We start from the raw sequence: 23,471 nt of genomic DNA, 5'->3' as shown, positions 1-23,471 counted from the left end.
CGACAGAGGATGAGATGGCTGGATGGCATCATTGACTCGATGGACGTGTCTCAGTGAACTGAGTTGGTGATGGACAGGGAGGCCTGGCGTGCTGCAATTCATGGGGTTGCAAAGAGTCGGACATGACTGAGGGACTGATCTGATCTGATCTGAGTTATGTAAGTCTGTGGTGTGTGTCCAAGTCCCTGCAGACCACAATGGAGCCTGAGAGCCACCAGCCAGCACAGCCACTGTCTTGTTTGCTTCTCATGTTCACCCATGTACACATCCGCTCTCCCTTTTATTTCTGCCTCATTCTCCCCTCTAAACTGACTGCCTTGCCGTGCTCACTCAGAGTCTGCTTCCATGTGCAAGTAGCTGTGACTTGCCCATGACACGGCCACAGTGGTCCTTTCTTTCCCTACATCACAACTTTTCACCTTGACTTACTGTTGCCACTGGGTCATTCTGTATTCCAAAGCAAATTCCCAGGAGTGGGAATCTGATAAGCCCAGCTCATCTTTTCACTCCAGCCTGTGGACTCACTGTGACCCAAGGGTGACCTGACACCCTGGATCAGGTACCCACCCATGTCTAGTCATCTGTGCTGGGTGTGGGAGCTGGTAATTCAAGGAGCACAGTGGGGAGCAGATGATTTGGCAATGTGATTGATAAACATCTGGCACATCTAAACTGAATGATTCTTATAGAACTACTTCCCCCATTTTCTGAGAGTTAGTTTGAATTTCTTTTGTTTTCCCTGATATTAATTTCACTAAAGTCATTATCATATAAAAATTGAGGGCATATATTCTAACTTTTTTCTACCAAATACTGATATCCAATGAAATAGATTCTAAGAATGAACCCCGTGAGACTTTCTCCACACCACCACAGATGGACACTGTTCCGCTGAACACTACTACCTTCTGAGTTCAATCTGTAAGCCCCTACTCTAACTCAGACCAAAATAAAATCAGAAGATAGCACTTTTTCTTGATTGATAAATAGTCATGTTACTGGTCGAGCATGTAGGTCATGCATGCTGGCTTTGGAGCCAGCCCACCTGGGATCTAAATCTGGCTCCAACTCTTCTGATTTATGTAACCTGGGGGACTTATGTGACCCTGCTGCTCATGACTTTTCTCATGTATTAAACGGGATTACTGAGGATATTAATGATACATGTTTTTGCAAAGATTAAATGAATGAATCAATGAAAATGTTTGCTGGAAATGGTACCTACTACAGGGCAAACATCCCATGAAGGTTAGTTATTATTGTCACAACTAGTTCCATAAACTTTGTTGAATACTAATTGTGTAGCTTAAGCTAGTTTCAGGTGGGAGTTTGTGAATTTTACAACTCTGATGGTCTTAAGAAAATGTACATAGACTTCTTGTCACTTTCTACTAGTTTATGAGCCTGCAATTTTATTATAGAAAGAAATTAGACTGATCGGTTATGCAAAGCTTTTTACAGAATCATCTGTCATCTTCATACATATTATTTCATGAATTTTCTGTTATGAATCTTTTCAAATGCCTGGGATCAAATTGAGAGCAACTGCATGATTTTTTGTTGCCTTCAAGAATAGTAGGTATGTAATTTATTCCAATTTAAATTTCCTTATTTTAATATGAAGTGTGTTTTACAAAACTAATTCTTTGAATCCTATAGAGACACTGCTTTTTGCATCACCTCCCCCCAGCCCCCCGACCCCCGCTGCCCCGCCCCGCCTCGTATTACCTCTGGGTATAGTAACTTGAAGCTGAGAGTATATTGGTGTGAAAGTCTACACAGAAACAGACACAAGAGTCACTCTTGAATCAAAGTTCATGAACTGTGAGAAGCCTAATAAGCAAAGAAATGCCGTATTGCGCGTGTTAATCTTGAGCTAAGCTGCACAAGTTCTGCTCCAAGGTTCTGTCACAGTGAATACACTCATCTTGTTAAATACACATCCCAGGTTCCCTGCCTCTAAACAGGGAGGCTCTTCTAACCTCATGGTAAACATTTTGATTAGTGAGAAGTGTTTTCACATCTGCTTGTTTCAAGCATAAGTGTTTTTCTCCTTCTCACAGAAAAATGGGGATAAGGCAATTTCCCCCATTCATTTCCATTGCAGTTTCAGCTAGTATGTAAATACAAGGCTTGGAGGATCAGAAAATGTCTTAAATTAACACAGTGCTTCAACTGCATTGCCCAGCGCTGGGGAGTGATGGGAAATTGGCATTCCTGATGGAGCTGTGGTGAATATTCATTTTTCCATCTGGAAACGAAGCACATGCCATTTAGCAGATTGAAAACTGGTGTGACTTCGGCCCTGTAACTACATAAACTTTACAATCGTGAGAATGTAATGCACATTACAAAACGAATGTGTTGCTGTAAAAGTATACAGACGAGAAATAGAACTGAATTGGTTGCTGACACTAATTAAGTCCATTTTTCAGAGGTAACCACCGCATTAAGAACACTCATGGATGGGGATTCAGGACTCCACTTTGATCACTATTCTGAGGGGCCAGAGGAACTTGGAAACTTTCTCTGCTCATTTCTCCACAGGATTCCAGTTTCTATAAGAATTGCCAGGATCTTCTTAGAAATATAGAATATTGAGGAAATGGAAAGAAATTCAGTCAGTCAAAGACATACCTTATGCCATAAATAAAATCCTGTAGTTAGACCTTGGATTGAAAACCTCCTGGGGACTGACAGCTCGTTCCTCTGTTAGAACTGCTCTCTGGAAATTAATGGGCTTGGCTTTGTATCTCCAACTGTTCTGCACAAATGAACCAAACTGGGAATCAGTTGGAGTCACTGAAGCTTAACACAACTCCAGCTATTGTTTACATGCTCCCATGAAACCCCCGATGCCAAACTGATTAGATTTACAGTCCATTCGATAAGCTTGTCTGCTCATGGCACATAAGGCAGTGAACCTTTTCACAAAATGAAACTAGAGCTGGAGAGAGAGAAAAAACAAAGCCTTTAATGAAGAGGGAGGCTGAGAGACTTTGGTGGGAGAACTTCTAAGTTTCTAGGAGGCCTCTGTGCTGAGACTGTTCTACTTGGTGTTGGAATGACACTCTGCAATTTGCCCTCCTGCTTAACAGATAGTCTCTGCTGCCATTTGCAAATTCATTGCGATGATGGATATGTATAATGCTTATGGGAACTGTAAAAGACTCTTTAAGATGAAGTGGGTCAGGGAGCATCATGTGGATCAGTGGAAGCCATCTCCAACCACACAATGGCAGACAGAGCTGCTTTTTGTTCTTCGCTTCTCCCCATACTAGAGGCTGTGAGAACCATAGAAAGCCCACTGTATTTGCAAATGCTTTGGACCTATTATTGAGTGATTGGGAATTAGTCATGGAGCCATGAAATCATCACTCCCAAATTCTTTCTAATCACCTTTTCAGCAAGTATTACTGATCTCATTTCTTTAAGCGCATGACTCAATAGGTTAGTCAACCACATCCTGGCACTGTGGACTTGCTTCCACTGAGAAAGATGGCAGAGGACGGGTCAGCTGAGTGGAAGTTAACTCCCACCCTCAGAGGAATCCCACAGAGGAACTTTATACTACATCTCTTTAGATTATCTATTGCTTTGTCACAAACCACCCTGAAACATAGTGGTCTGAAACAATCATCACTTTATTAATATCTATGGGTCTGGAACTCAGGTAGGGCTTAGATGGGTGATTCTTCTGTTTCATATGGTCACAGTAGGGATTACTTGGTTTCTAGCTGGTGGCTGGATAGGTTTGTAGGGCCAAAGATAGTTGTAGGGCCCACTCCCATACCTGGCACTTTGGCACAGATGGGTAAAAAGCTGAGCTCAATCAGCCACCCCTCCTCTGCCCTGCTCCATGTTCTCTTGTGGCTGTCCCATCATAGAAGGTGGATTTCTTACATGGTAGTTCAGGGTCCAAGAATGAGTGTTTCAAGAATCCCAGGAATGAATGAGCTATATGGTTCATTATGCTTTAGCCTGGAAAGTCCCAGAATGTCATATCTTCTTTCTTGACCAATTTTTATTGGTCAAAAAAGTAACCGAGGCCAATTCAGATTCAAATGTAAGTGAAGTAGACCCCACCTGTCAATGAGAGGAATGTAAAAAATTTCTATGGTCATCTCAAATTTGCCTCAAACACTTTCTTGTGATGGTATAGAAAGAATTCAGTATTATAAGTCATTTCTCAAATCTTTTACTCAAAAAGGGGGAAAAAGTAAAGGAAAATTCTTAAGAAACTCTTACACACATACTGAGTGTGCACTGAGTGCTTACTATTTAGTCAACCCTCATATTCACTGAGTGCTTAATAATATTCAGTAACAATGGAGAGATCTGTACGGTGAAATATATGACTGAGAGCAACTGCATGGATTTCAAGCAGATAGCACTTGGCTGACAATTTTACTATCAACCTTGAATAAATCACAGAGAACTGATAAAACAGTATAGTCTGTATGTATTAAACTGGGACTTACACACTGGATGCCTTTTCCTCTTGTTTGCCTTGTAGTCTTTTATCTTATTGCTATAACCGTATTCCCTCAGGCACTGCCCATGTCTCCAGAGTTCTACGTAAGCTATAATTGTGCCTTGAAACCATATCATATCACCTCTACAGATGCAAACAGAAATCCATTTCCTTCAGTGTTTTAATTTTCATCACAGTAAAAAGTATCACATCTGTAGCATTGCTTCAAGTTCAGAAACCTCAGCTCTGTCTGCTAGGATACTCCATGCACGCTTGTCTCAGAAACCTTTCCCTGAGAAGGCCTAGCTGGGATTAAGCATCCTCCCATGTAGGCATGTACAGGTGTCATGGGCAGAGGGCAGGGGGCAGAGCTGGCCCAGTTATGTACTGTTGTATACTATTGGGGGGTCAGGTGGTGGAGAGGGAGGTTACAGAAAGCTGCCACCTGAATTTTTCCTACTTCGTGCCGCCATGTCCTTCCTTTGTTTGGTGACTAAAGGACAAGGTAGACTGAAGGCGATAACATTGGTAGCATTTGGGGACAGTAAACCAAGGAGTGAAACAAACGGAGTTTCCAGTTTGGGGAACCTAGCCTTTTTAGAACCTGGCTGCTTTCTTTGTTCAAAGGAGTTCTGGATTTGCAGCCATCATGCTCTCCTCTCTAATCCACCCTCCTCCCCTCCCCACTCCCTCCAGCCTCCCCCAAATCTTTTGCTCAGAATGTTCACTCCAGATTAGGCAATCCACTTTCACTTTTTCTAGCTATCTTCGAATTGTTGGCAGGATTATAGTATTAAAGAGCTTGAGTCTAAAATGGCACCTTGTTAAGTGGCTGACTTGATGCAGGGGTTTTCTATTTCCATGAGAATTACTGATCTTTAGAGGAATCTGGGTGGAAAGGATATGCCCTTTGAATAATGTGCATTATTGGCTATGCTCTTTTCTAAGTTCCTAATACAAGTATGACACACTTTCTTTAAAACCTCTCCAACTTTAAAGAAGTCTTCTGGCATAAAGGTTATGATTGGTAAAAACCCTTAGGTACCCTGGTGGTGGTTTAGTCGCTAAGTCATTTCCGATTTTTGCGACCCCATGGACTGTAGCCTGCCTGGCTCCATTGTCCATGGGATTCTCCAGGCAAGAATACTGGACTGGGTTGCCATTTTCTTCTCCAGGGGATCTTGAATTGAACCCAGGTCTCCTGCATTGTAGGCAGATTCTTTACCACTGAGTTATAAGTCAGTCATTTTTTAGTAGCTTCCATGTTCCAGGCTTAGTTATTGGTACTGAGGATACAAAGATGAATAAAGCATGGAACCTACTGTGAAGGAACTAACAGTTTAACAGATAGTTGTATAAGCAGATAAATCATAATATTACTCAATATGAAGTAGAAGAGAGGTATATGCTGAGTGTTGACAGAGTCTGAAAAGGGAATGCCTGGGCCGATGGATAGGTTATCCACTTAATGCAACTATTCTCTTTGAATATTTATCCTAAGTGGCTGATGACTGGAGTGTGTGTGTGTGTGTATATATATATATATGTAATTTTCAATTAACATTTGAAAATATTTCAATTTTGGAATATATTTTAAAAATACACATAACCCTGAAACTATTTTTCCTGCATTTGAATCATTAAAAAAATACAGATTGAAAACTGTTTATAACCCCTAAAGACATTGCTAGATGACTACGGTCAACACATAAAGAAAGTCTCAGAGAAATAGATGTATGAATTTTGGTTATTTACAGAGTGTAAATTAGGAAATTCTAATAGGCCTTCAAAATCAAAGAGCTGACTGTCTCCCATACTCTCTTAGCTCCTTCTCAACCAATGTGGCATTTACCTGAAGGTTTCTGTAACCAACAGCAACTAGGGTTGGGTTGGCTACTTGGGGAAAGTAAACTCTTTCTGGAGCAATGGGGTGGAGACTATTTCCTACTAGGATCCAAGGCTGAAAAATTCACTGTGGCTCATTGCACTTGGTAGAGCATGAATCCCCCTGGTTAGCCTTTCTATACTTCCGTCCTCCTATGAGCAACAGGAATAAGAAGCATGTGTTCATGTATGGACACCCCAACCTATCTGATAAAGTGTGACTGCTAGTCTTTTCCTGCCAGAGAACAGCTTAGATTGAGATTATGTTTCATGAGCTGCTACAATTCCTTGTTTGGGAGGCAGGAAATTTGGTCTCGGTGGACTATTCGTCAGCCAAGGCTGAAAAAAGGTATGAAGGTGTGGTCTCAGTTATGAAGTCAGAAGTCGGGATATCCTGAATTTGGTGGAGATCCTGACATTCTCTCTTACGAAAAGTTCCTGCTTAGATGCCTCCAGACGTGAAATAGAACAATGCCTTTTGTTTTGTGGAGATGCATTGATCTTCTACAGGTTTTGAAAGTGAAATGTGGTGTAAATATCAGTGAGTCCACTTTTCTGTCTTTCACCAGGGAGTATCTGGAAATAGCTCGTATAATGCAGGACTGGTTAGCCTCTTAGTTTGGATCATGTGATCTGGGACAGCAAAGTTATTATAGAAACATTCTTGGCTGTTAGGTGGTCCGAATTTCTGCATGCTTTTTTCTCATTTCCTTGTTATGTGCTCTTTATAGTAATTATTTTTTTGTATTTGTTCTTTATTCTTAGGGCAGAATGTATTACATTGCCTTCATATGTGTTGTTGAATGTAGTAAGTACTAAATTATTTGTGTGCAAATGGCTTGCTTTCCAGATTTAAACATTTTGAAGAAATTTTGAAGTTCAGGATCTGATTTCCCTATGAAGTGTCTGATGATTCATTTTAAGTGGTAGAAGCTGCTTTAATATAAGCAGCAAGATATGTTTGATAAGATAAAGCTAAAACAAAATAACAATGATTTTTATGTTGGCTATGACTTTTGATAATCCTTAGTACTAACTTCCCCTGGTCAATCAGATTGTAGAAATAAGAAGATAAGGATATGTTTGGAAATGTCCAGCTTTCATCTCTTTGTACTACCGGGATTCCTGGCTGGCTAGAGAAAAAGTCCTCTGAACTTTTTCTCTTTCAAACTTATGATATTAAGTTTAGAACCCACTGTTGCTCCTGCGAAGACTGGTAGGAAATGGAAGTGGTCCAGAGTCAGGGTTAAGCACAAATTTGCTTCCATCCAAACCTCAGGCACTGAGAAACTATGATATGACAGAGATTATTTGCCAAACTATAAGAAGGAATGGCTTATCCTGACCATTTACATCAAGTGAATGTGGGGTGCAGGTGACCTCATTCACATGCCTCCTCTTCCTATTTCTCTCTGACCTGGAGCCCTCTCTTTTTTTATATTCTAGTATATTTTCTTCTTCATTTTCACAGCTACTATTCTGTTCAGCCCATATTTAATAGCAGACATTGTGTTCTCACAATGTCTCACACAAGTAATCTCATTTAATTCTTACCACAATCTAGTGAAATAATATTTCTGGCCATTTTACAGATTAGAAAATTGAGTCCTAGTGAAGTAGAGGGACCTGCTCCAGGCCCTCTCCTGGGAAGTGGGTGAGGCTAAGCTGCTTCTCTTGAGTGCTTGCTTTGACCTGAATTAATACACTCCAGAGAACACTGGGTTAAGTTCTAATTCAGAATCAGCTTGTCTTTTTTTTTTCCGTCCCCCCGCCCCTGTGAAGATATTTTTATAGAAAGCAAGAAAAAAATTTTAAAAATGTCTCCTCTAAGTTCAGCCTGTCAAGACTGCATTTGTGTGGCATGAGATACACACAGCTTCATGCTTGTTTCTGAAGATGGTAGGGATGGAAAGCCAAATTTTCCAGTGGGGGTTTCACCTCAGCTTTGGGAGCTCAATTTTAAATTTAACTTGATTCATTTAAAGTCTGAGTTTATTTCTGGCTGGCTAGCAAAATGTGGCTTCTTGGCTTAGAAAAATTCCCTCAAAACAAATTTCAAAAAAGAATCCCACCTAAAGTGGCAATGTGAAATACTGTATAACATTTAATGAGTTAATAATAAGGGAATGAGAAGCATTCAACTTAAATTTACTTTAAAATAGATCTGGTGAACTTAAGGGTCTATTGATGGACGAATGGGTAAAGAAAATGTGATATATATTCTATCTATCTATCTATATATATATAGATATCACAATGGAATATTAACCAGTTATAAAAAAGAAAGAAATGCTGCTGTTTGAGACAACATGGATGGACTTTGAAGGCATTGTGCTAAGTGAAATAAATCAAAGACAAATATTGTAGGATGTCACTTATACATGGAACCTGAAAAAAAAAAAAAAACACAAAAAACCTCAGAGAAACCAAGAACAGATTGAAGATTACCAGAGGTGGGTGATGAGGGAAACAGGTGAAAGCGGTCAAAAGAAACAAACTTTCAGTTCATAAGATAAATATGTTGTGAGGTTGTAATGCACAGCCTGGTGACAATAGTTAACTATACTGTACTGGATATCTGAAAGTTGCTAAGATAATAAATCTTTAAGCTCTCCTCACAAGGAAAAAAACTGTAACTCTGTAAGGTGATGCATGTTAACTAAACCTATTGTGATCATTTCATAATATATACATATACTAAGTCATTATATTGTATACCTTAAATGTATACAATGTTCTATGCCAATTGATGCAAAGAAATAGAGGAAAACAACAGAATGGGAAAGACTAGAGATCTCTTCAAGAAAATTAGAGATAACAAGAGAACATTTCATGCAAAGATGGGCACAATAAAGGACAGAAATGGTATGGACCTAACAGAAGCAGAAGATATTAAGAGATGGCAAGAATACACAGAAGAACTGTACAATAAAGATCTTCATGACCCAGATAATCACGATGATGTGATCACTCACCTAGAGCCAGACATCCTGGAGTGTGAAGTCAAGTGGGCTTTAGAAAGCATCACTACGAACAAAGCTAGTGGGGTGATGGAATTCTAGTTGAGCTATTTTAAATCCTGAAAGATGATGCTGTGAAAGTGCTGCACTCAATATGCCACAAAATTTGGAAAACTCAGGAGGACTGGAAAAGGTCAGTTTTTTCATTCCAATCCCAAAGAAAGGCAATGCTAAAGAATGCTCAAACTACTGCACAATTGCACTCATCTCACATGCTAGCAAAGTAATGCTCAAAATTCTCCAAGCCAGGCTCAGCAATATGTGAACCGTGAACTTCCAGATGTTCAAGCTGGTTTTAGAAAAGGCAGAAGAACCAGAGATCAAATTGCCAACATCCACTGGATCATCAAAAAGGCAAGAGTTCAGAAAAATATCTATTTCTGCTTTATTGACTATGCCAAAGCCTTTGACTGTGTGGATCACAATAAACTGTAGAAAATTCTGAAAGAGATGGGAATACCAGACCACCTGACCTGCCTCTTGAGAAACCTATATGCAGGTCAGGAAGCAACCATTAGAACTGGAAATGGAACAACAGACTGGTCCCAAATAGGAAAAGGAGTACATCAAGGCTGTATACCGTCACCCTGTTTATTTAACTTCTATGCAGAGTACATCATGAGAAACGCTGGGCTGGAAGAAGCACAAGCTGGAATCAAGATTGCCGGGAGAAATATCAATAACCTCAGATATGCAGATGACACCACCCTTATGGCAGAAAGTGAAGAGGAACTAAAAAGCCTCTTGATGAAAGTGAAAGAGGAAAGTGAAAAAGTTGGCTTAAAGCTCAACATTCAGAAAACTAAGATCATGGCATCTGGTCCCATCACTTCATGGGAAATAGATGGGGAAACAGTGGAAACAGTGTCTGACTTTATTTTTCTGGGCTCCAAAATCACTGCAGATGGTGACTGCAGCCATGAAATTGAAAGATGCTTACTCCTTGGAAGGAAAGTTATGACCAAACTAGATAGCATATTGAAAAGCAGAGATATTACTTTGCCAACAAAGGTTTGTCTAGTCAAGGCTATGGTTTTTCCTGTGGTCATGTATGGATGTGCGAGTTGGACTGTGAAGAAAGCTGACCACCGAAGAATGGATGCTTTTGAACTGTGGTGTTGGAGAAGACTCTTGAGAGTCCCTTGGGCTGTAAGGAGATCCAACCAGTCCATTCTAAAGGAGATCAGTCCTGGGTGTTCATTGGAAGGACTGATGTTAAAGCTGAAACTCCAGTACTTTGGCCACCTTATGTGAAGAGTTGACTCATTGGAAAAGACTCTGATGCTGAGAGGGATTGGGGGCAGGAGGAGAAGGGGACGACAGAGGATGAGATGGCTGGATGGCATCACCGACTTGATGGACGTGAGTCTGAGTGAACTCCAGGAGTTGGTGATGGACAGGGAGGCCTGGCGTGCTGCGATTCACGGGGTCACAAAGAGTCAGACACGACTCAGCGACTGAACTGAACAGAAAACTGGAAAAATGAATAAAATGGATCTGGGTGTTAAAATAAAGTAGAGCTGGCAATTTGGATTCTCTTTATCCCAACCAAAGGCAGATTGGTTCCTATAAAATGTGCTGTGACTTAGAACAACAAAAAAAAAAGAAGCGAAAATGAAAAGCATTAAGGTTCAGTGTAGAAGGAAAACCCCTAAACACAAATATAGAGACAAAGCAACCGAGGAAAAACTTTTTTTTTTTTCTGAAACAAAAAATAATCTACCACTGAACAGTTTAAATCCAAGTTTGGAACAGTTCACAATATATATATATTTATATTTATAAATATAATTTATATTTTAAATAAATATAAAGTATATATTTATATAAAATGAATAATATATAAACACATTTATTTTCATATATAATATACAAAATATATTACTATGTTTATAAATATATAATAAATGCACATTTATTATATTTATATATAAATAAATATAAGTTATATATTAAATATAAACTAGTTTTCAAAAGTAAAGGTATATCACGGGTCAGCGCCTAACTTGTAAAAGCCAAATTTTTAAAGCTCGTACACAGGTGCAAGTTCTGGTTTGGACACAACACTCTTTTTCTAATATTTATTTTTATTTATTTATTTGGCTGCACTGGATCTTGTGGCATGCTAACTTTATTCATCCCCAAGGCAAGGCAGTACTTTACCAACAAAAGTCTGTCTAGTCAAAGCTATGGTTTTTCCAGTAGTCAGGTACAGATGTGAGAGTTGGACTATAAAGAAAGCTGAACGCTGAAGAATTGATGCTTTTGAACTGTGGTGTTGGAGGAGACTCTTGAGAGTTCCTTGGACTGCAAGGAGATCCAACCAGTCCATCCTAAAGGAGATCAGTCCCTGAATAAATATTCATTGGAAGGACTGATGCTGAAGCTGAAACTCCAATACTTTGACCACCTGATGCGAAGAACTGACTCATTTGAAAAGATCCTGATGCTGGGAAAGATTGAGGGCAGGAGGAGAAGGGGACGGCAGAGGATGAGATGGTTGGATGGCATCACCAACGTGATGGACATGAGTTTGAGTGAACTCTGGGAGTTGGTGATGGACAGGGAGGCCTGGCGTGCTGCGATTCATGGGGTCACAAAGAGTCGGACACAACTGAGCAACTAATCTGAACTGAAGGCGAGGTGACTGTGTCGGGGGAGGGATGCTATCATCTCTACTTCGTAGCTGGGGAAGCTGAAGTGGAGAGAGATTCAGTGATTTGTTTAAGGTCACCTGACTGGTGTGGAGCAGAGATGGGATTTGAAGGGCTTGGGTTCTACAGGCCACGTGCTAATCACTCTGACAAATGGCCTTCAATAAAGGGCTGCAGGGAATATGTGAAGCTGTTGATATAGAACATAACCACAGAAGAAAAAAGAGATATTTTAATAGTTTCCATGTTGCCTAAATGCAGCAAATATGATATCCTTGCTGTTGGTAATGATGAAGTCAATAGACCAGGGAACCTGAGAGCAAAACTGATTAAAGTAGGTCCCAGGAAATTGAAAATATATCAGGCATGATGCGAGTTCCTCAGAATCTACAAGGTAACCCATAGTTTAAAATTATTGCAAGCTCCTCTACCAAAAGTGGGATATAGAACAACAAAATTTATTTTGTAAAGTGTATTGGTAAAATACAAGAATTCAAAAGCTGTCAGCTGAGCAAATGCCTCTGTTCATTGCTTTCACTGTTTTTTTATTTAAAGTTTTCAGTTTGTAAAATTTCTTCCATGGTATCATCACAAAAGGCCTATGACACAATTTTGTCATAACTGGATTTGTGCCCTTTAGATTTCTTATCCATAAGTGTGTGTGTGTGTGTGTGTGTGCACGCGTACACACACACATATACACATGCCATCTGATGGTCAGCATACCTTTATTATCAAGCTATCTTTCTCCCTTTGGTCCCAGACAAGTTTCCTCTTTTTCCAGATTCTTTTTCCTTATAACTATGTACCTCCCTCCTCAGATCTTCCCTTCATAGTTTCTAGATTTCTTGATTCTTTCATTTCTTTGGCCCTATAGGCTGACAGTGTCCTCAGCAGATCCTGAAGGACTTCTAAGTCTCCCTTTTCTAAGACACTTATTTCACTCTTACATCTGTTTACCACAGAATTGACAACTAATTCACAAAACACGATTGTTAATCAAGAAGAGGGGACAATCTTCAAAGGGATTATTATTTAGAGCCCAAGTTTGACTCAACTTCAAGTATGTTTGGCATCACAGCCCGAGGTAGGTGGAAGGCAGGAGCAAAAGTCACATGTGACGGGCATGTGGCACACTCCAGAACAAGACTCTCATCCGTGTTTTCCTTTATCCCTCACTTCTCCTACACAAGTGTTATTCATTAGTAGCACTATATTTTTGGCTTCCCAGGTGGCTCAGTGGTAAAGAATCGCCTGCAGTGCAGGAGATGCAGGAGATGTGGGTTTGATCTCTAGGTCAAGAAGATCCTCTGGAGAAGGGAAGGGCAACCCACTCCAGTATTCTTGCCTGGAACACTCCATGGACAGAGGAGCCTGGAGGGCTGCAATCCATGGATCACAGAATCAGACATGACTGAGCAACCGAGCACACAGCACTATATTTAAATTTAACATTATATAAAATTTCAGTTGGTGCTCAGTTGATATTTGCAATCAACTAGCTAACTCTGGCTATTCAAACATCATCCACTAAATGTATCTTGGGGAGGAAGCAAGATTACTCTTGGAAGCAGGGTGTGATATTTGGTATAGTTAACAGCTGTTATGACATGGGCACACCCAATTAGAAGATGCCCTTGCAGTGCCAGGCAGGGCTTAAGGGCTCAAACCTATTAGTTGCTGAATTGTGGGAAAGTTGGCAGGTCACAGCAAAGTGGCCAGGGTGGGGCCGATTGAATTTGGGGAGCTCAGGGCATAGCTTTTATCTACCATTTTAGGAGTATTTCAGTAACCATTACAGCCCCATCAGTGCTCCTGCTGAGTACCAGCCTACACTGAGGTTGTGCTCTAGCTATAATAGCTGGGCCCTGTCCCTCTGGAATAGTATGTGTTTAACATGAAAAAGAAAGGTTAATTTGAATGAAAAATCACATTGCAGGTGTTTCTTAGCTTGCTAAATTATAATCTACAATAGTTTCTCAATCTTATCACGATTACCACATACAAGTTAAAACAGTATGACCTTCAAGACTGTCTACTGAACTTGACTATACTTGACTGAAGGTATTGATTGGAAGAATTGATGCTTTTGAATCGTGGTGCTGGAGAAGACTCTTGAGAGTCCCTTGGACTGCAAGGAGATCAAACTGGTCGATCCTAAAGGAAATCAACCATAAATATTCATTAGAAGGATTGTAGCTGAAGCTCCAATGCTTTGGCCATCTGATGCAAAGAGCTGACTCATTGGAAAAGACCCTAATGCTGGGAAAGATTGAGGGCAGGAGAAGAAGTGGGCAGAACAGGATGGGATGGTTAGATAGCATCACTGACTCAATGAACATGAATCTGAGCAAACTCTGGGAAATAGTGGAGGACAGAGGAGCCTGGTGTGCTCTTGTCCATGGGGTCCCAAAGAGTTGGACACAACTTACCAACCAAACAACAACAAGTGATGGGGAGAGAAGTGGGACATACCCCACTTCTAGCAGCTGTTACCACCTGTGAACCCTTGTCATGTTCAGGTGCCTTCTCTGTGTGGTACAGGCTGCTCCCTTGGTACAAATACCCCTTGAGGCCACATGGCACGTGACTCTGCCTCCTTCTCCCCACACGCATATTCAGAGCTCCAGCTTTTCCCTGGTACTCACTCAGCTTCTATTTCCAAAATAGGGATGTAAGATCAAGGCAGGCATTCCAAGGAATCTTTGAGCTAACACTTTGCGCAGACTGCTGAAGGCCATGGACCCCTTTACAGATCAAGGCTTTTAAATAAAACAGGAATATAAAGGAAACCAATGCTAAATATTAGGAAGGAAATACTAAATATTAGTTAAAGGATTAGGGAAAATAAAAATGTAAATTTTGTTGTCATCCAAATTCAGAGTAACCTGAATTCTCTCTCTTCCTAGGTTAAGAACCCCTGCAGGATAAAGTCACCCCAGGGGTCAACACCTCACTAGAGGCCCCACCCCTTGTGCTGGAGGCTGGAGCCTTTAGGCCACCCACGCTGATCTCGGAGTAGTCTCTAGGCAGGGAAATTCTCCTCCCAACTAATTCTGGGAATTTGGGGCAGGAAGGAAGGTCTCCTGAACGCCTGGGTGCCACTTTAAATAACTCTTCCTTCACTAATGAGGACCTTCACAGCCTGGGAATACCTGGAAATCAAGTTTTAAGTTGCCTACACTAGCGTGACTTTTCCCACAAACTCTCCTTTCCACCTGGACGCAGTTCCCTGGAGACACTGGGGCAAGGCTGAGCTTCAGTTTTCTCATCTGCAAAAAGAAAATACCCACCTCATAGGATTGTTAGGAGCATGAAATGAGATAATAGCTGTGCGTTTGCAATTGCACAGCCCTCTTAAAATCTGTGCTGTTATCGTTTTTGACGTTAGGTCTTGAGGACCGAGGACAATTTTTACAACTCCAGTCCCCAAGTACCGGGCCCGCGTTAAGCGCTCCCTAAACACTTGTGGAATGAATGAACGCAGCCTTTGCACGTGGGTCGGCGAGCACCAGGGGCTCCCGGCCATTAGGGCCGGCGCATCACCACCACTTGTTTTTAGAACAGGTAGTAAACGCTTTTCCGGCTCTGTGCGGAACGGCAACCACAATTCAAGCGCTTTGCTCCAGGAGGACTCGCAGGCTGGGACTGCCCGGCCCGCAACTCGCCTGCGGGTCTCCCCAGCGGCTTCCCCACCAGGTGTGGGGGTGGCGGGGGAGGCGCAGAGGGGCAGCGCTGGGTCGCACCGCAGCCGGGCGGCCGCAAAGGTGCCGGCGGCGGGCGCGCGAGGAGGGGCCAAGGGGTGGGGAGGGCCGGGGCGGGGCCGGCGTCCTCGTCACTTGATAAAACGCCTGCGAGTCTCCAGAGAACAACGGGCTCATTCAGTGGTCGGGAGCTGCCCGCGAGGGGGAGCGGCCGGGCGGAGAGCGCGACTCGTCCCGGGGGTGGGGCCGGGCGCGGCGGCGAGAGGAGACCGAGGTGGCCGCGGCGGCAGCGGCGCTGTAGCCCGGAATCCGGCCCGAAGCGCGGGGCGGCCGCGCAGTTTCCCGCTCCCCTCCCGGTGCGCCGGCCCATGGCGGCCGCGGGGCGGCTGTGGCTGCTTTACCTGTCAGTGGGGCTCCTGCCGCGGCTCGGCACCGCCTTCAACTTGGACACCCGCGAGGACAATGTGATCGAGAAAACTGGGGACTCCGGGAGCCTCTTCGGCTTCTCGCTGGCGATGCACTGGCAGCTGCAGCCTGAGGACAAGCGGCTGTGAGTTCCCGACTTTGTCCACCCCACCCGGGCCCCGGCCCACGCGCGAACCAGGTCGAAGGCTCTCCGCGTTCCCGCCGGCCGGCCCTGCCGGTCCGGCACTCCGCAGGCTCCGGGGGGAGCGGGGCCCGGCGCTCCGCGCGCTCCCCTCCGGCCCCGCCTGGCGCGGCGCCTTCCCCAGTTCAGCCCCGGAAAGAGAACCCGGGGGCCGACTCTGCACACCGCGGCCCCGGTGCCAGGCGGGGCTGTCCTCGGACCCGGGAGAGTTTACTTTTTTTTTTTTTTTTAAACAAAGTGCTTTCCGGCGATCCTTCCCTCCGGGCATGTTTGCTGGGAACCCGGCAGGTGGCACGCTTTGCTGAGCTTCACGTGTGTATTGAGCTGGCCGGGTAGGGGTGACTTGGGGTGGAGGAGGGTCGCTGTTTTCGCTGCGGTGAGATGACTGAGAGGGTCGTTAGGGAGATCCAGGCCTTTCCCAAACTCACAGAGAACACCCGGCTCCCCAGCAGACTCGCGCGCCTCGCAGAAGTTGGAAAGCCACCTTTCATCATGTCCTGGGGGGCTTTCCTCGAAGGGCGGCTTCCCCGGTAGGCGAGACTTTTACACGCCTCCCCCGCTTTTAAAAAGATAGAACCAACCAAGCACCTGTTCCGCAGAACTAGATCAGCTGAGAAAACAAGACCCTGTTAGTGGTGTGGCCGACCCCCCACCCCCACCCCGCACAAGCCACAAAGCGTCCGGCGCCACCCGAGACCCGGTGGGCCCCAGCCCTGGGAGGCCCTGCCCGAGGGGTTAAAACAAAATGTCCGATCTAAGTTGGGGGCTTTGCAAATGAAGTCTGGAAGTGTCAACCCCCGACCCCCCTAACACCATGGCTCAGCGGTGCTCCTCCAGGGAGAAAGTGGAGACCGGCACTGGTAGCTTCTTTTCTTTCTTAGACAGTGTTTGGTTCCCACATGATCAAACTGTTTAGGCAGGAGAGGGTATTTGGGAGCTTAGTGGCTTTAATCGCTGTGGGGCTGCATTCTTGATCTGGGCTACCGAAAAATAAACTCACAAAAGGTCCCGCACCCCCCACCCCCAGCCCTTTGGTTGAGCTGAGGTCCTTCCAGGACCAACAGACCGAAGAATGCAAAGTACAGCTACAGAGGAGAGGACTTTATGAGAGGGGAATGGGGTTTTAGGGCCACAGGGAAAATCTTGATTTCAGTAATTAAGAACTTCGGAATTGGTGAAGGTTGTAGGTGCCTGAATCTTAAAGTCAGATTTTTCTAATAACACCTACCAGTGAAGCAAAGAAATTAGTATGGGGCGGGAAGGCGGGGGGGTGGTCTGCAGGCCTGAGCAGCTGCTTATACTCTATTTTTTCTCAGCAGAAATAATTGTGATGCTATAAATTTGAAATGAAAGGTGGTTTCTGTTAACTCAGTTAATGGATGATGTATGGTGTCTCTGAGTACTTGAATGTGTAGATGAGCATTCACCCACATGGAGAATGAACTTGTTAGTGCAGAAATGACCACGGGCCAGCAGAGGGAATATATTCTCCTTGGCATTCTCTGCACCAGTCCTCTACTGAAGCTGGTGGTTTCCTTGAAATACTTGTTCAAGCGAACATTGTGAAGGGGAAGTAGTAGGGCGGAAAGTTATCTGTGGGGGTGGAGACTTGCAAAAGGTAGTTTCAGCCAGGATCTCTGTTGTCACCAAGGTTAGCGGTGTGCTTGCTCAAACTTGTTCTTGCTGGTGGGCTTCTCTGCTGTTAGACCTGCTGCAGGTATGTAAGAAGGAGCCTGTGTTTGGGGGCTGATACCTTCTAGAAATGCTCTTCTTAGGGACTGATAGAGAGGAGTGGCCCACTTTAAGGGAACTGTATCTTTCTCTGGACCTGGGAGTGTGGCAATAGCCCACTCTAGGGGGCTGTGATTTATGTCAGGTGCCACGCCCCCACCTTCTTTTGGTAAAGTAATCTGGCAGCACTGGCCTCACCCAGGAGAACCCGTACACACAGGCCATACCCATGGTAGTTATCACCTTTGTCAGTAAAGGATGTGGGTGTAAAGCAACAGCCAGTGAGGTTGAGACCCCACAGTTTATGGGCCAGCTTCCTAAACTCTGCACTTATTGGGAGTTTTTCAGGGCACTGGTGAGAGAGACCTAAGCTCAAAATTCTTTCTTGGTATTTTGCAGCTGTTACTTTGAGCCTTGGTGTTTTTATCTGTAAAATGGAGCTATTACTGCTCAGTAGGCTTGTGAGGATTAAGAGATAACATGCAAAGTGCCTAATTCCTGACTGGCATGGGTATTTGCTGACTAAATGGTAGTTGTTAATGGTGATGCATTTAGAAGCAGTAACTGAACTCCTCCTGTGTGCCTGTGACTCTGCAGGTGTTAAACATCCTGTGAGTCTCACTCTGCCAGAGTAGAGTCGAAGGTTTATTGGCATTGGGTAAGTTAAACTTAATCACTTTTATGAACCCCATTTTCAAAGCATTTTAACTTTAATCAATCTTAGATTTACAGCAAAAGTAAATGTCTCAAGAGACTTCATTGAGGCAGAAGAAGTAAAATATCAAAGATGTGTGAGCATATCAGATGAATGCAGTGTTGTGGGAACAAACCATAGAATTTTGTGGGTTAAACTTTCTACAATGCTATTTAAATATTTCATATCTTAAACTCTAAGATTTTATAACAGAATAATATTGTATCTGAGAGCCTTAAAACAGTAACTAAAAGAGCCTTAAAACAGTTTGTTGTTTAGTTACTAAGTCGTATCTGACTCTTTCTCTTTCCTTAAGATTTTCTAGGCAAGAATACTGGAGTGGGTTGCCATTTCCTTCTCCAGGGGATCTTCCTCACCCAGGGATCAAACCCATGTCTCCTGCTTGGCAGGCAGATTCTTTATGTCTGAGCCACTGGCTATTCCTAAAACTTTGGGGACTGTAAAACTGAAATAGTGATCATAAAACTTCACTGGGCTTTTTAGGCTAGATATTAAAGAAGTTTGGCTGAGTTACTGAGGTCAGGATCTAAGGTTGAGTCACCCCCAATGAGGTAGAAAGTATGGGATGGTATCTGTGGGTATGTCCATCCTGTGAGTCAGCCCTTTTTACTCTTCTGGGAGGAGCTGAGTCTGTGTGATTGCAGGACAGAATCCAGAAGGAACAGATCTTTAAGTTATATCTGCGATGCTGGGAGTGATGCTGGGCTTATCCCAATTGACACTTTCTTTTTGGGAACTTCCTGATCTCCAGCCCCACTGGCGCTTCTGTTTTGACTCTATAATGTTTACTCTTGGTTTTTCTCACACTTGTGATGCTCTTGCTCTTAAAATCAATTTTACTGAACTAGAGATCGTCTAGTCCAGCTAGATGAAGAAACTTTATAGATGAAGAAACTAAATCTGAAAGTTAAAGAAATGTCTATAGTCTCATGAGTGCTTAAGCAGAATCTTAACAGAATCTGGATTTGAACTTGGCATTTCTGACTCATGCTCATTTCACCTCTAAAAGGAAAAGTCAAACGTGTCCTTCAGACCTGGAGAAAATGAGTTTTGGAAATGTACTATGTTAGGTTGATTTATTAAACCACTCCCCACGTGGGTCAGGGCTGTCTATTTAAATATCTGTGCCTGGACTCTCCTCCTATGGACACTTATTCCACCTGGCCTTGGATCAGCTTCTGGGTCCTTCCTTCTTTGCCTGTCATTCCTTCCCCTTCTGAAAAAGCCCAGTGAGGAGCCAGCTGGGGATCAGAACTACGTCCAGGATGTGTACCTAAGCACTCACTTCCTTGCATTCATTCAGAGTGCCCTGTGGCCCAGGGCCATCATCCAGGGACTGACTCGGTCACCTTGAGTCCTGAGAGTGGAGAAAGAGCCAAAATGGGCTGGGAGACTTAGAGGAGATCTTAGGACTCTGCAAGAAAGCAGAAATAGACAAGTTTAATTTTAACACAGGCTGGTCTCGTGAGTCCATCCAAGTCATGACTTAGGGTTTACAAAAAAAAGTCAGTATTTTTGTGATACGAATAATAATATCAGGAAAGTCAGGTGAAATGCTCATGTAAAAAAGCTTTACATTATTTTAAAGAATCAGTTACTATGTTCTTAGTTGTATAATTCCCTATTTTAGCATAACAATATTGTTGTTGTTGTTCAATGGCTCTAAGTCTTATCAACTCTGTGACTCTATGCACTACAGCACGCCAGGCTCCTCTGTTCTAAACTATTGGAATTTGCTCAAATTCATGTCCATTGAGTTGGTGGTGCTATCAGTAATATCAGGATTTAAGCTTTGTCACCAAGTAGTACTGGAACTGTGATGCATGGATTCCCTTAGACCTTGACTCAGCCTAAGGACAGAGTGACAGGTGAATGCAATGCCCTGGCACTTTCAAGATAGATACTGGAGGCATAATAGAACATACTATCCTGTGCTTAGATGACAGGGTCAGTTTTCCCTGGAACGCTGGTTAATTCCAAGTCAGTCCATCCTGAAGAACATCATCATGTTGTAAGAACCAGTTTGCCTTTCTCCATGAAAGCCTTTTGAGCCCAATCCATACTACGTCACGTCCTCTTCCTTTGAGTGTCTGTAGTCCTTACTGTCGTGTGCCTGACAGCTCTGATGGTTTTGTATTATTTAATTATGTAATATGTAACTGTTGTCTGCCATTTTCAGAGTATGGTCTAATCCCGCCTAGGTGGATAATAGGTTATGTGAGGGCAGGGGTCTTATGTTCATTTCTTTGCCTGATAGCACCTTGAATATGCCTTGCAAATAAAATGGAGTTAGAGCTATCTGCTCTGTTTAACTTGTGCAATCAACTTCTCTGGCTCAGGGTAGAGAGGGAGAAATCCCTTTATTTAATGGTCTGCGCTTCTGGAACTTAGCGTATACATTGCTCTCTGCTGCCTCCAGGGAAAGGGGAGCTATAGTGGTAATGCAAAGAGACATCAAAGAGGTTCAGTTCAGTTTAGTCGCTCAGTCGTATCTGACCCTTTGCTCAAAAAGGTTAACTCTTGGTTTTTTGAGTTCTCAAGGGCCCAAGGCCCTGCTAAGGGCTTTTTATGAGTGATTTTTAATTACACTTGACTTTTGCCTTAAAGGCACACTTTATAACTTAACCCCAGAAATACAGGCTGACCTATACTGCACTGGGTACGGAGATCTGCTAGTTGTTAAATCAAGACTACATAGAGAAGGGTGGCTGTAGACTAAGGTCCTGAAGCTACTTGACAAGGGTGTGGGGCTCAAATGGAAGTAAGCATGTGAGGGCACGTGTGAATTGATGGCTAAGTATTGGTTACTCATGGTCAGTAAGGGAGTCTTGGATACATTTAGCTCTTTAAGTGCAGTGGTGGGGTAGCTGCCAACCTCCTCCAGTGAGAGCTTTATGTAGAATGGTGATCCAGGTGGCCCACGGGTCAGAATCAGAGTTCTAACGGCCTTTTGAGAGAGTGGTCAAGGTTGAGCCCCCACAGTAATGGGCCCTGGGAGCAGGGCCAGCCCCCTCCTGTGTTTGGGTACAAGTTTAGAATCAAATGATTTTGTCTACAAGGAACTTTCTGGGTTCTCAAACCTGGCTGGTCATCAAGGTAACTTGGAGAATCTCTTTGTAAAAATATAATTCGAGGCTTACTAAGTCGTGTCCAACTCTTGTGACCCCATGGACTGAGCCTTTCAGGCTCCTCTGTCCATGGGATTCTCCAGGCAAGAATACTGGAGTGGGAAAAAAAAAAAAAAAGAATACTGGAGTGGGTTGCCATTTTCCTTCTCCAAGTTTGAGCTCAGGCCAGATCTATTATACCAGTTTCTATAGGTGTGATCTGAGAATCTGTTCATAACATTCTCTAAGTTTGAGCTAGATGAGCTTTCCATTTTTACCCAGAAGGAACATAATATAATGCATCAGAACAGATTCTAGAGCTGGAGTCTGGATCCCAGTGGATGAGATCAAGTCCTTCTCTACCATTTCCTGCTGTACATTATGCAGAATACTTAACATTCTGCTCCCCATGCCACTGTGTAGGGGTTTTCCCCACACACCATCGAACCATCCTCAGATACCAGTCAGCTCAGTTCTGTCAGTCTCCCTGGAGATAGCAACAGATCCCGCAGATTAAGGGCTCAGTGCTACATGACTGCCTCCCCCACTTCAGATGCCCACGCCAAGTCCAAGTTGTCCCCTGGGCTTCTGACAGACTGGCTATACATTGGAATTTCCCACGATCCCTGCCTTACTGCTACTGCCAAGTCGCTTCAGTCGTGTCTGACTCTGTGCGACCCCATAGACGGCAGCCCACCAGGCTCCCCTGTCCCTGGGATTCTCCAGGCAAGAACACTGGAGTGTGTTGCCATTTCCTTCTCCAATGCTTGAAAATGAAAAGTCAAAGTGAAGTCACTCAGTCGTGTCCGACTCAGCGACCCCATGGACCGAAGCCTACCAGCCTCCTCCGTCCATGGGATTTTCCAGGCAAGAGTACTGGAGTGGGTTGCCATTGCCTTTTCCTACCTTGGGTTTGATTAATTTGCTGTAGTGGCTCACAGAACTTGGAGAAGCTTTTTTTTTTTTTTTTTTTACTAGATTACCAGTGTATTATACAACGATATAACTCAGGAACAGCCAGGTGGAAGAGATGCTTAGGGCAAGGAATGGAGGAAGGGTTTAGAGTTTGCATGCTCTGTTCCAGCATGCCCCGCCCCCCCAAATCTCCATGTGGTTTCCAACCCCAAAGTTCTCCAAACTCCATCCTTTTGAGTTTTTATGGAGGCTTTGATAAATCAATTAGGCACAATTGATTAAAACATTAGCCATTGCGGAGTGAACTCAACCTCCAGCCCTTCCTCCTCCCTGGAGGTCAGGAGGGGGTGGCTGAAAGTTCCAACCCCCTAATAAAGTGCCCCCGCTCCTTAGGTGCAGGCGGAGCCACCTCATTAACATAACAAAGACACCTTTGTCGCTCTCCTTGCTTGGCAAATTCCAAGGGTTTTAGGAGCTCTGTGACGGGAACAGTAGATGAAAACCAAACGTGTATTATTATAAATCACAATACCTCATCCCCCTAGGTCTCTTTCCTCAGCTGTAAAATGAGGATAATTGTACCTTAGACTAGTCCTGACTCAGAGTAAGCACTTTGTGCATGTTAAATAAATGTGGAAAGCAAGACAGTCAGAGGTGAAG

General features: G+C 43.5%; 1 protein-coding gene across 2 annotated transcripts in view; it reads left to right on the top strand.

Moving 5' to 3' along the window:
• Window positions 1–15,900: 15,900 nt before the first annotated feature.
• ITGA6 (integrin subunit alpha 6) overlaps window positions 15,901–23,471 on the top strand; it is an 87,948-nt gene continuing 80,377 nt past the window's right edge. The window contains exon 1 of one of the 2 annotated variants that reach the window (XM_061435270.1): window positions 15,901–16,286. In XM_061435270.1, coding sequence (XP_061291254.1) covers window positions 16,105–16,286 — 182 coding nt within the window. In that variant the 5' untranslated portion in view covers window positions 15,901–16,104. The remainder of the gene's footprint in view (window positions 16,287–23,471) is intronic. The other variant, XM_061435279.1, reaches the window with a different exon arrangement.

Source organism: Bos javanicus, chromosome 2, assembly GCF_032452875.1.
Source record: "Bos javanicus breed banteng chromosome 2, ARS-OSU_banteng_1.0, whole genome shotgun sequence".
In the NCBI taxonomy this organism is placed as follows: domain Eukaryota; kingdom Metazoa; phylum Chordata; class Mammalia; order Artiodactyla; family Bovidae; genus Bos; species Bos javanicus.
This window is presented reverse-complemented; position numbering and strand designations above follow the sequence as displayed.